This window comes from Herpailurus yagouaroundi, unplaced genomic scaffold, assembly GCF_014898765.1.
Source record: "Herpailurus yagouaroundi ecotype Mexico unplaced genomic scaffold, PumYag 162, whole genome shotgun sequence".
NCBI classification, from domain to species: Eukaryota; Metazoa; Chordata; class Mammalia; order Carnivora; family Felidae; genus Herpailurus; species Herpailurus yagouaroundi.
This window is the reverse complement of record NW_024412403.1, coordinates 62814521-62829774: the sequence shown is the minus strand read 5'-3', so window position 1 is coordinate 62829774 and position 15254 is coordinate 62814521. Positions and strand designations below refer to the sequence as shown.

The 15254-nt window shown below is 41.7% G+C and overlaps 1 protein-coding gene across 2 annotated transcripts in view; it reads right to left on the bottom strand.

Moving 5' to 3' along the window:
- Positions 1 to 15254, bottom strand: part of GAP43 (growth associated protein 43) — a 128020-nt gene that overhangs the window by 92584 nt on the left and 20182 nt on the right. Inside the window, exon 1 of one of the 2 annotated variants that reach the window (XM_040485011.1) lies at positions 8523 to 8653. The exons of the other annotated variant lie outside the window; for it this stretch is intronic. Coding sequence (XP_040340945.1) covers positions 8523 to 8552 — 30 coding nt within the window. The 5' untranslated portion in view covers positions 8553 to 8653. Of the gene's footprint in view, positions 1 to 8522; positions 8654 to 15254 lie in introns of those variants that run through there. 2 annotated transcript variants of the gene reach the window in all.

The window sequence follows — 15254 nt, the reverse complement described above, 5'->3', positions numbered from 1 at the left end:
TTATTTTATTAAGTTGGTAACTCATGTCAGTCAATCAGGGACACAGGAAAACAGAAATGTCCTTTGTAGAGATCCTGAGAGTTTAAAAGATAATACATGGCATTAGAGTTGGGTTGGAAAAGGTTCAGGATGGCATATCACTTCTTCTGATCACAGTTAATAACTGATGCAATGAGGAATCTTGAAGCTGTATGAAAATGGTGCTCAGGGGATAATCTTTGAACCGTGCTTCCCCAAGTCAGGCTTCATCCCCATTTTCAGTCTCCCAATGCCTATTCTTCTGTCTGACTGGGCCCTCATGTGATGGATGTGAGCACAGCATGCCTTATCTTAGTGCTGAGAACCCAGTTTAGAAGTGAGGTGGGGGTGGGGTTGGGGATGAGGGAGAAGGAGCCAGCTTAGCAAATGGAGAAGAGAAGAAACCCAAATGTGAAGGAAAGACTAAAACAGGAAAAAAGAATAAGAAAAATAGTGGATATTTCTAAATGCATTTGAACTGATCCTTCGGGTTTCATGACAATTTGAACATTGGCTTATTTAAATTCTTTCACTGAAGTTGTTGAAGGAAATGATAATGATATACTATGCTTCCATCCATTAGCATGGTTAATATTTACTCTGGAGAATAAGAGAGGAGGGGTGGGAATGGCAGATAAATATATAGACACATTCTGTACAGAGAGCAAGGGTACCTCTTTGCAGAGAACCATGAATACTGTGGGTTTCAGTATGTGGAATTCCTCAATTGATAATGCCTTCCACTTGACAAACACATTGTTTGCAAAACACTTTTATTTTTATCACTTTATTTTGAGCCTCACACCAACCTAGTAAAAAAGGCAAGGCAGGATTTGGGAGTGTTCTTTTTATGTGCCCACTACATAGATGGATAAACTGAGGCTCAGAAATATTAAGTTACTTACCCAAGGTCACACGACAAGCAATTGGCAGAGCCAGGTCTAGAACCCAGGGGAAGGGTTTATTTCACTACAAAGACATGAAACAGGACATTAAACAAAGAACATCTAAGAGAATAAGATCTGTAAATAATTAAGGACAGGAAATCTGGAGGGTCACACTCCCATACTATAACCTGAGTTCACTGCAAGTGAGCCACTCTGATCTAAGCAGACAGGAAAGGGAATTGTAACTTTGACCACAACCACCTTGTAAGGAGGACCAATAGAATTGAGTGTGCATTTACACAAAGCCAGCTCTGAAGAAGTCCACAGAATGGTCTTCTGTTCCAAAACATCTCCCCTAATGACCCATTATGGTATCTCTCCCTTCCTACTTTTATCAATGAATATTATTTATTGAGAAGCTACTATGTGCTAGACAAAGCTTAAAATATTTATTTTGTCTAAAACACCTATTTGGAAAGCTGGAAAGAACACTTTTTCTTGAAGTTCTCTTTTCATAGCTTCACACATCAAACACTAGCCTGGGCCAATGTCGCTTAATCAGAAAACTCCACCCAGACCTGAAGAGGAAGAACAAAAGAGAAACTCAAAGAAAGAGATTGAAAGAGATTGCAAGCAATGAGCAAGATATGGAATAAAGGTGTGGAGATTAGAAAATATTACCTAGCTTTAGGAGCTGAAGACCAACATCACCTATAAATCATTTTATCTTATTGCTCTTCTGAAGGCCATGCCAATTCAGTCAGAGAAAATATACTACATAGAGTCTGGCCAAGATCATGTTCATAGAAAGCTGTGGCTGCAGTTTGCCCTATGGTAGCCACAATAGGCCGACTTCAGAATCCAAATCCCTTCAGTCTATTCAAATGTAAGACAAAGTTGATCTGATTCTCATTCACATAACAGACATTTGAGGAGCTACTTACCATTTAACCCCCCTTTACCTCCATGAAAGATTTCCCTTTGTGGAACAGTATTCTGTGGATACTTCAGTGGGAAGGAAAGAAACCCAAAAGAAGACAAAATTGATTCTTGAACACAGGCCCCCCTGAGCACAGGCCAACACTACATGTACTTTTGGAAGTTTGTGTATCAATGAAATAAATCAACTAAGTAATCAAGAGATTGAGTCAACATGTGTAAGTAAGCACTGTGGGTTCCTAAAGGAAGGATACTTGAAGATCCAAGATTGGTAACCATATGTCTAACCTGGCACTATGCTAACCTCAGAGGGTGGACTAGTTTGCTGGGCTGGTGGTGGAAAAGGAGACTGAAGGGAGGTTTTCAAATAGTAACAGTTATAGTAGTTTGGAGAATTGCAATATAAATGGGATCATTTTGTGCCTGCTTTCATTAAAAACTGATGGTTGTGCTACGTATAGGTTAATACTAAGAATCAATGATGATTAGCTTCACCTTAAAATTGGATGCCAATAGATTAAACAAAAATCTACTAGTGGTTCCATCCATTTAGATATGCCACAATTTGTGGAAAGTTTGTAAGCCTGGTTTTGTATTAATTTAGGAAACATACAATGCACTGATAAAACCAGTTACTGTATGTATCAAACATTGTGATAGGCCTGGAAGTAGAGAAAGAATTAAGACTCCACCCAAGCAGCTCACAGTAGAGATGACAGTTTGGGAAAAAAAAAAAACAAAAACAAATGCTATGTAGTAAAACAGGTGATATGATTGTGATGTTATAAAATATAGCATAGTCACAAATAAAGTGGAACTTAGGAAGGTCAAGAATGGCTTCAAAGAGCTAACTCTGACAGAGGAAATGTGAATTTTCCAGGCAGGGAGAAAGTGTCATGTCAGTATGTGCAAAGGCACCAAGGCCTGAAATGCTGACGTGGTGTCATAAGGTGTGAGCAGGTATTTGAGGATGTCATTGGAAAGGTAGGCAAGATGGGGGCGCCTGGGTGGCTCAGTCAGTTGAACGTCCGACTTTGGCTCAGGTCATGATCTCACGGTCTGTGAGTTCGAGCCTCGCGTTGGGCTCTGTGCTGACAGCTCAGAGCCTGGAGCCTGCTTCGGATTTTGTGTCTCCCTCTTTCTCTGCCCCTCCCCTGCTCAAGCTCTGTCTCTCTCTCTGTCAAAAATAAATAAACATTAAAAATTTTTTTTTTAAATAAAAAAAAAAAGAAAGGTAGGCAAGACTAGATCATGTCATCCATGTTGAGGACTTTATATTTTAGTTTACAGTTAACAAGGGACTACTGGTGTATTTCAACAAGGAAAATAAAATGACCAGATTTGCATTAGTTAAAGATTAAGTGTGGTGTTCTATGCAAGAAGAATTGGAGGAGACCAAGAGGGAGATAGGAAGTCAATGCAAGAAGCTATTGCCTTGGTCCAGATGAGAGGTAATGAAAGTCAGAACCAGGTTATTTGTGGTGGAGTTGAAAAGCAGAGGATGGATTCAAAAGCTTTTTACATAGAATCAAAAAATTTATTATCTGGATGTGAGGATTGATAGAACGGACTGCCTCCAAGATTTCTCCCAGGTTCCTAGAACTCAGAAGCTGAATAGAAGGTATTATAGCATAAAAGTAGGAATCTACAGGAAGACTAAGTGGTACAACATAGAAGATACTGAGACTGGTTCTGTACATTATTGCGGGTGTCTGGAAATACCTAGACCTAGTGATATCCATGGATTAGGTGCTGAGGAAAGATATCTATAGTCTACAGATTTGGAAATCACCCAGTGGTTAAAACTCCCAACATGGATGACATCACCTAATGTATCAATGGATGTGTCAATTAGTGTGTCGATGGATGCCATCTACTGGATCAAGATCATTAACCAGAAGATAATTGATATTTGGGGGGAAGAGAGTGAAAAAGCCAGCAAGAAGACTGAGAAAAGCTTATCTGAGAGGGAGGAGAGCCAGGGTAGCTGCCAGGGGAGACAAGTGAGGAATTTCAGGAAGAGGAAGGGACCACAATACAAAATACCAAAGAGATATCAAGTAAGATGGAAACTGAAGAGTCACTTTTTGTGGTGTCTTTTTCAGAATATGAAAACAGAAGCTATATTAAAGTAAATGGAATAAGAAATGAGGAGTGATGAAGAAGAGGAATCACCCATGACCAGAAGGAACTGTTCGCTAACAATAGGCACACAACAATCCTGACAAACTGGCAATTCCAAGCCAAGAGTCAACATCACAAAACTTGGAGAGAAAATTTTCTCACTTTTGTATTGATTTTGTCTTCACGTGAGTTTGGTTTAATCCCTACAGATACTCTTTAGGGTCAGGAAGTCGGATTTTTGTTAGTTTGGTTTTATTTTTTATTTTTTAGACTCCATCTCATAGGAAGAAACTGAAGCTCAGTATTATGTGATTCATTCAAGATCACAGAACCATTAATTGGCATACACTGAGGACTCTCAGCACAGTGCTCTTCCCAACACCTCAGAGAATGTTAAGCAGACTTCAATACAATTTTGCAGAGGCAACCTGACCACACTTCAAAAGGGAGAGCTGCCCATAATCACTTTTTTTGCTGGACAACAGACACGTTTGGCTGCCTGAATGCTTCTATGATAGCTAATAAGGAAGTGAATAATTAAATGCTGTATCTTCTCTTGAGATGACCTGCTACGTGCATCATTTGAAATGTTCCTTTAATATTAGAGGAAGATTTTAGACTTATCTTACTCTGTCAATGAGAACAAGGGAACATTTGGTTAATATATACATATATGCTCTACTGTTGACTGATAGAACCCCCCCCCCCCCCGCCTTCTTTTTGAAGCCAGGTAAAACTGAAGTCTGTGGATTAATCAGCCCCAGGCACAACACTGACAATTTCACCATGATGGAGGCAAAGGGAGACCCTAAGCCACTCTCCCTCTCTGAACAGGAGCTCTGCCCTTTCGAATAAAACATGAAAGGAGGTTTCTGTAGTTTTGCCAACTCAGCAAGAGAGAAAATTAACCCTACATTTTCTTATCCCAATTGCCTCCGCATGGGTGTGGAGGGGGGACCTGAGTTGCAGGCTTACAGCCTAAGGGCACAGGGCTCATTGTGAATGCACTCTGGCATGGGCTAGAAGGAATTAGAGTCACCAGATATGAACTCATTTCTAGATTTACCATGAATTTTCTAAGGTTCCCTGCAAGTCCAGATAATTTGGCAGGAAAAAAAAAATGTCCTTAAATGATTGCTTCTTCTGTTTAAATTTGGATATGTGTGATAGAAATCACCATTAAAAAAAAAAAAACAGTTTCAATTATATTAAGTAGAATGCCTCCATTTAATTAATTCACTTAGTCCCTGGGTGACACTGGGTGTGGCTCAGTGAGATTTAGGAGGAATCCAATTTATCACTAGGAGGAAGCGTCTGCACCAAGCGGCAAGGCGGCATCCTTCCACACCTTTCCAGCACTGCAAGGGAAAGGCGCAGTGAGGCTGGAATTCCAAACCACAGCTCACACTCTCTCAGATAAGATTTATTTGTTTTACGAGGAAAAAAGCAGATGTTGGTGGGGTTGAGAGGTGGGGGCCGGGGGTGGGGCTACCTGCTTGCCCCGGTATTCTTTACACTTAGATTGCAATTTAAAATCCTTATTTTTAAACAAAGGAAACACCTCAGTTCTCTGGCTTTGTGGACTCAGATCCCGTCTTGCAAGTTTTTCATCATCTGCAATATGCGTGGTAATTCAGCTATTTAAAGTTAGCCCCAAGATATTTGAAAATCACAAACCAATACAATCTCCAGGATTCTTTTATTTTATTCCTCCTCCGTCCACTCCTTTACCATCCTCTCATTGTCGCCCCATTCCCATTCTCTTCCTGCTCTAATATTCCAGAGTGGTAATTAATGGCTAATAAAGATCATTTACGCTTTCCTCTCACCCACTGGCCATGTATTACAACTCAGAAATCCAAGATTGCTTCTTTATGCGGCTCAAGTGGAAGAGGAAGGAAGTGCAATCCCTCCACCCCCTCCCACGTTTCTGCTGGATTTCATGGGTGTGGCAGAGTTTAGACCTTTGCAGGTTTTTGCCCTTGTTTTATTCCCTGTTAAGAACGAGGATGATGAATAGATGGCAGAAGGATAAACACAATCAGGTTCTGCCTTGAATGATATAGGATCATTTCACGCACAAGCAGGAAACCTGTGTGAGACTTAAGTACTCACGCTATATAAATGCCAGTCAGTGTAGTATGGAGCCCACGCCCTGAATACACCATTTCCTTCTGTCTGATTTAATGGTACCCTAAATACTGACTTACGTGAATGATACACAACAGTACTCAAGAGGGCACATGACCATTTCACACAGAAGTACACATGTATGAAATGCATGGGTAAATACAATATCTATACCTTTCATTTTCTCTCTCGAATATGAATTATGCTAAGACACATGCGGGCATGTGGAATCTATACAGAGTACATGCATGACTGTTGTACATGGAGTATGCGGATGCTACACGCATTTACATGTGAATTTCTACAACTCCCTAAACACACAATTTCAGCTTTATCACTCTGCACATCCCAGTGAATGCTTGGGGCTGTTAGTGAGATAGAACCCAAGTAAAGGCAGCTGTCCCCTTTTTGGGAAGGGAATTCTTTTAGCTTCAATTCCCTTTCTAAAATTATACTTGGTTTCCTTTGTTGAAGGGGGTGTGTGTATACTTGTATGTGTATACATACGGTGGCAAAAAGTTATACACCGGTACATTTTTCTATCTGAAATTAAAGCTTTTCTAATGAATAGCATTGGCTTCCTTAGGGCTCCGCCTTCCTAAATTTTATTTCCTCAGCTCACCAGTGGGGTAACCTCAGAACCTTTCCTTGACAGTGTGCTTAACCCAGCCACCTGTATCTATTGCATTTATGTATTAGAATGAAGGGAGACAAGGAAAGGAAATGTCCTGGTTTGAAAAATGAGCCAATGGAGGCATCAATCTCTGGAACCACAGAACATTTTAGGAAAGTGGTGCATGTAAGACTCTCATGCTCTTCTTCAAACACTCCTATAGGATCCACACACAAAACCGCTGGGGTACCTGCTTTATTTATTTATTTATTTATTTACTTACTTATTTAACTTATTTTCCCCATGCCTCTCCACCCTCTGTACCCACTGATCTGCTCTTCTGCTTCTGTTTCCCTTCCCCTCCCTCTTCCTTCTCCATCCTTATCACCCCCCACCCCTCCTTCCAGGGCGATGGCTAAATGTGCAAAGCTGGCAGGCTGTTTCGTCTCCACTCCCCTCCACCCCCTTCGGATTCAGCGAGTGTATTACAAATTGCCCAATACCCAATACCTGTACAGGAATAATGCCCAAATCCTATCTCTTGCACCCCACCCCTAAGGCAATCAACCTGCAAAGGGCTTTTTTGACCCAGACGGCCTCCCTTCCCACGAGTATGCACACACACGCGCGCACACACACTTCCCCACACCTCACACCCATTTTTTTTTTCTTTCACCTTCGCCAAAATCACTCAAACACGTTCCAATAAATGTTTGAAAGCTTCATTTGAAGAATGCCAGGGCACTGCCGGTTGCTGCAGAATACTGAACTCGTCATTCCTCCCCACCTTCAGCCCAATCAAGTTTCTAAAATGCCTTTCAAGAAATAAGTGAGCAATTTGCCATAGAAGAGAAACCTGGGTAGTGGGGGAGGGAACGAGGGGACTCGGATTCTCGCTAATCCCGTCTGTGTCCCTCTTCCTGATGAAAATGAGTCACCATGCTTATTATCCAAAATGTGAGCCCGTCTCCGATCACTGACAACCCCAGGAAAGATGCAAGGGAAGGGAGAAGGGAAAAGACTTGATTTCCAACAGGTAATACTCGGCTCGTCTTTCCCATCCCATCGCAGCCCAAAGCTCCTAGGGGCGTGGTCCACCCTCTCCTCCGACCAGCTGGTGCACAATCGGCTACCGATCTTGGGAAGGGGATTTTCTCCCCTTCCACACGGCCAATTTCCCTCACAGCCCCAGTCGTCTTTAGCTTCTCTTAAAAAAAAAAAAAAAAAAAAAATCTCAAACCACAGTTTCATTCATTCATTGAAAAATAAATAAATAAACCCTTCCCATGTTTTTCCATTAATACCTGCGCCCATTTGAAGCTCCTGCATGGACGAATTAAGGCTTCTTCCGCAGCACATGTGAGAAAATTGTACGACAGAACAAGCAACACTTATTACTGAATATTATTCCTTCACCCCGCTTTTTTTGCAAATAATTTAAAGGACTGCCTCCCCATCTTGTAGGTAGAGTCCACATCTTCTCCCCACACCCCTCTCTATGTCCACACCCGCAAAACCAGAGACCTAAAACGCTGAATATTCACTAAGAGCCCCCAAAATCTTATTTCTAGCCAAACAGGCATCTTTTTTTCTAACCTCATCCTAATTAGTAGCAGCGTTCCCAGACCAGAGCATGAAAGACAGACTGGAATAAAAGCTGGGATGCAACCATCAGTTACCATATGCTAAGGAAACGCGGGCACCATGGCCAGAGCACAAGCAGTTAAAATATTTTTTCCCCCTGCTTTTACAGGGAAATATTGCAGTCTGGTAATTTCACAACAGCAAGAAGTAAAAATCTTTAGCTCTACCTGTTTGGTTCTTCTCATACAGCACAGCATGGTTGTATCGTCCCTTGCCTTCTTCCTGCCTTCTCTCCTTCCTCCTCTCTCTTTCTTATTCCCCCCCTCTCCACCTCTTTTCTGCTCGCTTGCTCACTCGCTCTCTCGCGCTAGCGCGCTCTCCCTCTCCCTCCCTCCCTCCCTCTCTCTCTCTCCCTCACACACACCAGGGCAGTTAGCAGCAACTGTAAGGTCCACAGCTACTGCTCAACGCACATGCTCGCTCGCTCTCTCTCCCTCTCCCTCGCCGGCTCTCTCCTTTGCCCTCTCTTCCCCTCTTTTCTCCCCTTTCCCCCGTCTATCTGTCTTTTTCTTCCCTTTCTCTTTCTGAGAATTGTTCACTAGCTTTCAATGACTAATCACTTCCCCAGCCCCCACCCCCCTTCTACACAGGCACCCCCCTCCCAGTCCCCTGCCAGCCTCATGAATATTTAAACATCTCCAATCTGGACCCAATTACCCACCGACTTTCCCACTGCATTGAGAGGATGGTGGGGTGGGGGTAGAGACGGATATTCCAGCCTGTTCTGGAGATTGGATGGAATGTGTTTTAGGGAAGAGGGGCTTGAGAAACGCTTGTATTTCTTTACTAACTCTTCTCTTTTCCGATATCATAAAAGCAAAGAACAGCTATTCCCAATGAGTAGTCAGACCTGTTCCAATATAAGTTATATTTGCTATTTAGATTTTATGTACATTTAATAATGGTGAGGGTGAAGTTCTCTCAAAAAAAAAAAATGAAACAATATGTAAATATCATACTGTATGTGTATGCTTCTCAGTATTCATATAATCTAAAATACATATATAAGCTTAAGTATGCACAAAAAAACATATCTTACAATATCCTTGAGAAATCCACATGAATATGTAGCATTTTAAACATTCTAAGCACTTGAGTTAAGAAATGATAACCAATGTTTAGGAATTAGCATCCGTATCTAAAATCACATGGTGGTTCTTTTCTGAATGCACTCACACCTGTTTGAAAATTGGAGTTTCAAAAATATTATAAAAAAGGGGGGGCACGTGGGTGGCTCAGTTGGTTAAGCATCCAACTTTGACTCAGGTCATGATCTCACGGTTTGTGAGTTCAAGCCCTGCATCAGGCTCTGTGCTGACAGCTCAGAGCCTGGAGCCTGCTTTGGATTCTGTGTCTCCCTCTCTCTCTGCCCCTCCCCTGCTTGTGCTCTGTCTCTCAAAAATAAATAAATGTTAAAAAAAATTTTTTTTTATTTTTTTATTTTTTTTTTCAACGTTTATTTATTTTTGGGACAGAGAGAGACAGAGCATGAAGGGGGGAGGGGCAGAGAGAGAGGGAGACACAGAATCTGAAACAGGCTCCAGGCTCCGAGCCATCAGCCCAGAGCCTGACGCGGGGCTCGAACTCACGGACTGCGAGATCGTGACCTGGCTGAAGTCGGAGGCTTAACCGACTGCGCCACCCAGGCGCCCCCCAAAAAAAATTTTTTTTAAAGAAAATTGGGGTTTCTTCTAATTTTACTAAAGAAGTAGAACACATTTGAAAAATAAGTCTGTGTAATATTAATGGTACCCAAAATGATAGTTTACAGTTTGGGCAAGAAGAATAAAAGTAAACTTAATTGTTATGAGAAAAAAAAAAAAACAACACCTATATTGTGATGTCTATGTCTTCAATTCCTTCTATGGCCTTTCATAATTTGGTAGAGGAAAATATGACTTTAAGAAAAAGTATATACAAATTTTTAGATATATGGTACTGTGTGATCTTGAGAATGTTACTAAGCCTCTCTGTACCTAATTTTCTAATCTGTAAAACAGGAATTATAATGCCAACAAGTTGTGAGTACCAAATAATATAATGTACATAAAGCATACATTGGAATGGAGCCATTCTTAATACATAGTAACTTTACCTTAGAGACTGTACTTTTCTGAAGTTTCGGTGGCATTTTTAAGTGAATATCTCAAGGAACTTTTCAAACTATTTCTTGTTGTTCATTAGTGATGACAAAGATCCCCAATAAAACACCTCATATTCTTTCCAATCTCTCCTAGACACAACTTTACTTAGTAGATTTCAACCAGACAGCTTATTATCATACATATTATTGGGATTACTGAGCTTAATAGGTGCTTAATACATTTTTACAAAATTCAAGATACATCCATCTCAGAATGGACTATCATCAAGAGATATTTAAGGGGTGATGGCTATAAAGTATCCCCAGAGGTCTTTCTGAGAATGATCTACTTCAAATCCAGCCTTACTTGTTCTTTTGCTCGTATTTGCTTCTTAATTTTCATATTTTATGATATGAAACAATTAAATCCTGCGTTTAATATATTTTTTTAAGTTTATTTATTTATTTTGAGAGAGAGAGAGCTTGAGTGTGGAAGGGGCAAAGAGGAGGGAGAGAATCCCAAGCAGGCTCTGCATTGTCAGCACAGAGCCCAACATGAGGCTATTATCTCACAAACCGTGAGATGATTTCGTGAGCCAAAATCAAGAGTCGGGTGCTTGACCAACTAAGCCACCCAGGTACCCCTGAATTTAATATTTTTTAATGTAATAATGAGTCTAGTCAGGGTCAGCTTTCAAAAACAATGGATGTAACTGGTGAAGAGGGCAAAGAATGGGTAAGAAATGACTCCATCAGAGATATTCCAGTTGTGGGTGAGGACCACCCTACCTGCCTGCTGGGGACTAGAGATTAGAGATGAAAGGAAGCAGAGGAGGTGAAGACTGGGGGCAAAGGAGAAGAAATTGCTTCTTTTGGTGTTTAAATAGACACATGACTTCACTGATTAAGATCATTTTGTCAACTATGGCAACCTAGTTGGCCATAGAATGGGGCTAACTCCTATCCTTTTCAATCCACTCCCCTCTGCCTTCCCAAGTATATCTTGTTTTTGGAAGCAACCTTGGAAACAACATGATATAATGAAGTCAAACAGAGCCTAGGGCTCAAAACCAGGCATAGGCATGGGTGAACTCTGTGAGTAAATACATTAAACCATCTTTTTTTTTTTTTTTTAATCTTTAATGTTTATTTTTGAGAGAGAGAGTGAGAGAGAGAGTGAGCAGGGAAGGAGCAGAGAGAGAGACAGTAGAATCTGAAGAAGGCTCCAGGCTCTGCACTGTCAGCACAGAGCCGGACATGGGGCTCAGACCCACGAACTATGAGATCATGACCTGAGCTGAAGTTGGACACTTAACCAACTGAGTCACCCAGGTTTACACCCAGGCTTTCATCTATTACCCAAAATGAGGTAGGTATGATCTTTAATCCCATTTTGATAGCGATACTAAAGCTAAGTGAATTAAGTACCTAGACTAGGTCACATGACTAATAAGAGGTAAAGCTTGGACTCCAAAACCCTCTTAACCACTAAGCTACATGGCATTCAGTGGTCCTCTATACCTCATTACCTCTGGTCCTGAGGGAATTAGATGATGCAGTGGAAGTTTTTGTGGTGAAATGAAATTAGCATTCTGCAAGGTCCACCTAACAGTCCCAGCCCTTGCCTTAAGACCCATGGAGGACAAGCTGATACCCTCATCCAACGGGAAGCCCTCTGTATACTTCTGACCAAATATCACATATTTCAACCACTCTAAGGTGCCTCAATATTTAAGGTCCTCACCATTTCAAATACCACCCTTTGGACATACTACATTCAGTCAATGAGCCTCTAAAATTACTTTCCAGAAGGGAGCTCAAAATTCCAAATTTAGTTTAAATATTATGGAATCAATTCCAGTACATTTTTCCCCCCTGAGCAATGGAGGTTATAGGATGGTAAAAGAATGAGAAAGAGAAAAGCACACTGATCCGATCTTGGCAGACAGATGAATGATAAGATAAGGTAAGATAAGATGCGATGAGATGAGGAGATGAGATGAGATGAGATGAGATGAGATGAGATGGGATGAGATACCAGTATTGTCCTGATACCTACTAGTGTATTCAGTGGACCCACTAATCCTTATCCCCTTACAATCAGTCCCAGTAAATGCCTAGGCTTAAGCCCCATGGTTAAACCTTATATAAATTTAATTAGCAGAATAACTAATGAGACTGTCAGGTAACTTCCTAACTATAGGTTAGGCAGTAACATCATTCTAGAAAAGGGTGAAGAATGGTGGAGGACAGGTGCCAGTTCCATTCTCAGATCTCTTTGAACTTCATACTAAAGTGATACTGTTTTCATAATAAACCCAGAAGTCTCTGGGCTTTACTAAGGGCTTTGTCCAGCTGTATGCCATTTTAGGAATAGTACTGGCACTTGAGAGAAGAGTGTCAGTAATGTTCCTCTTTTTATTTTCCCTTTCAGGTGCTAATTTTTCTTAACTTTTAGTCTTAGCTTTTTACCTACTGTATTCTTTGGCTATAGCTGCCATAACAAAATATCACAAACTGAGTGGCTTAAACAATGGAAACTTATTTTCTCACAGTTCTGAAGGCTGGAAGTCCAAGATCAAGATGCCGGCAGGATTGGTTTCCTCTGAGGGCTCTACGGGAAGTATCTATTCCAGGCCTCTCTCCTTGGCTTGCAGAAGGCCACCCTCCTACTGCCTCTTTACATGGTTGTTCCTCTGTGCACGCAAATCCCTAATGTCCAAATTTCTTCTTAAAGGACATCAGTCATATTGGGTTAGAGCCCACTCATGTGACCTCATTTAACCTCAATTACCTCTTTAAAAGCCCTAGATCCAGGGGCGCCTGGGTGGCTCAGTCGGTTAAGCGTCCGACTTCAGCTTGGGTCACGATCTCACGGTCCGTGAGTTCAAGCCCCGCGTCAGGCTCTGGGCTGATGGCTCAGAGCCTGGAGCCTGCTTCCGATTCTGTGTCTCCCTCTCTCTCTGCCCCTCCCCCCTTCATGCTCTGTCTCTCTCTGTCCCCAAAATAAATAAACATTAAAAAAAAAAAAAAAAGCCCTAGATCCAAATACAGTCACATTCTGAGATACTGGGGGTTAGAGCTTCAACATATGTCTTTTGGAAAACACAGTTCAGCCCTTAACACCTAAATTCTCTTTTGGTACTTTTGCATATCATTTACTTATGCAACATTTTACTAAAACATCCCACCCTCAAGGAGATACACACATATGTGAAAACTGAAACAAATGCTGACATGATTCAATGTCAAATGTGAGCTACAAGAATTTAGAACATGAGAGAAATCACGATAGGGTACACCTTTCATTTCATGATTAGGATTTGAAAAAGTACAGAAGACACAATGAGTTTTAGAGAAGGGAAAGAGGTCATGTTGGAAAAGGCACAATGTACAACTAATCACTGAATGATCAAGAGACTGTCAATATGCGGAAGAGGGGCAGTCGTAAAGGAGGGTAGAAAGAGTGAACCTTAGAAGGGCAGGCCACACTCAGATTGGGAACAGCCTTAAGGGTCGGGCAAAGGGGGTGTATTAGTGTCCTAGGGCGGCCATAACAAATTTCTGCAAACGTCGGGGCTTAAGACAACAGAAATTTATTCTTTCAAATTTCCGGGTGTCCAGATTTAGTGTTGGCAGGATTAGTTCCTTCTGGAGCCTCTGAGGGAGAGTCCATTCCATCACCTTCTCCTAGCCTCTGGTGGCTATGGCAGTCCTTGGCATTTCTTGGTCTGAAGATGCATCAGTCCACTCTGCCTCCATCATCACATGGGCTCCCTTCCCTCAGTCTCTGAGTCTTTCCCTCTTTTTATGAGGACACTTGTCATTGAATACAGGGTCCACTCTAAATCCAAGATGCTCTCATTTCAGGATCCTTAAATTAATTACATCTCCAAAGAGCCTTTATCCAAGTAAGACCACAGTCCTCGAACTGAGGGTTAGGGTTTAGACACAGATTTTTGAAGAACACAAGTCAACCTACTAGAGAGGATTAGACATAAGGTTTGTTACCGGAACAGTTTAGACAATGCCTATTGTAATGTTGTATGGTATGGAATGGTGAGAAGGGTACACTGGGGCCTGGTGAGAGAATTACAGAATTGTTCTAATGCCTAGGTCAGGGAGGAAAGGTGGAGAGAAAGTGAACTGTCATTCACTGATTGCCCAGTATATTTCAGGTATCACATATTCTGTACTTTCCCATATTTTGTCTCATTCACCTCACAGAAGAATATCTTGGGGGAAGAGAAAAATGGAACAACCAAAAGTGATTTGGACATTGGGCCCGGGCAGCCTGGAGAATGAAAATAGGAAATCCAGATGTGAGGAGGTCCAGAAAAAGGGCTGGTACTGTGAGGGAGGTGATGAGCCCATTTGGAAAGCATTCATTTTAAGGAAGCATTGAAAGGTTCAAGTGCATTGCAGGATCAGATTGTAAGAAAGAAGGTGCAAAAGGTGTCTGAGCCTGCCAAAGGTTTCCAGGCAGACACGGCTCCATCTGGTTCCAGGGAGAGGCCAGCCTCTATGAAATGATGTCACCATATTAATTAGGCTGATAGCATTTCAGTACTGCCTCACTGCCAGAATTCATCCTGCTTCTTGTGGACAAAGACCTGGATGGTTCTTAGGACCCTCTAAGTCTACCCATCTTTCCAAACATGCCTCAAATGTCCAGAGTTTCTCCAGCGCTCTGGGGACCATCTGAATCTGTGAGTAGCCAGGGAAATCTCAGGGAGGGAACCGTGTGCTGGTGGCACAGGAGAAGACGAAAGGCATGTGGCCCATAAGCTAAGACTCAGTAACCATGCAGCTCACG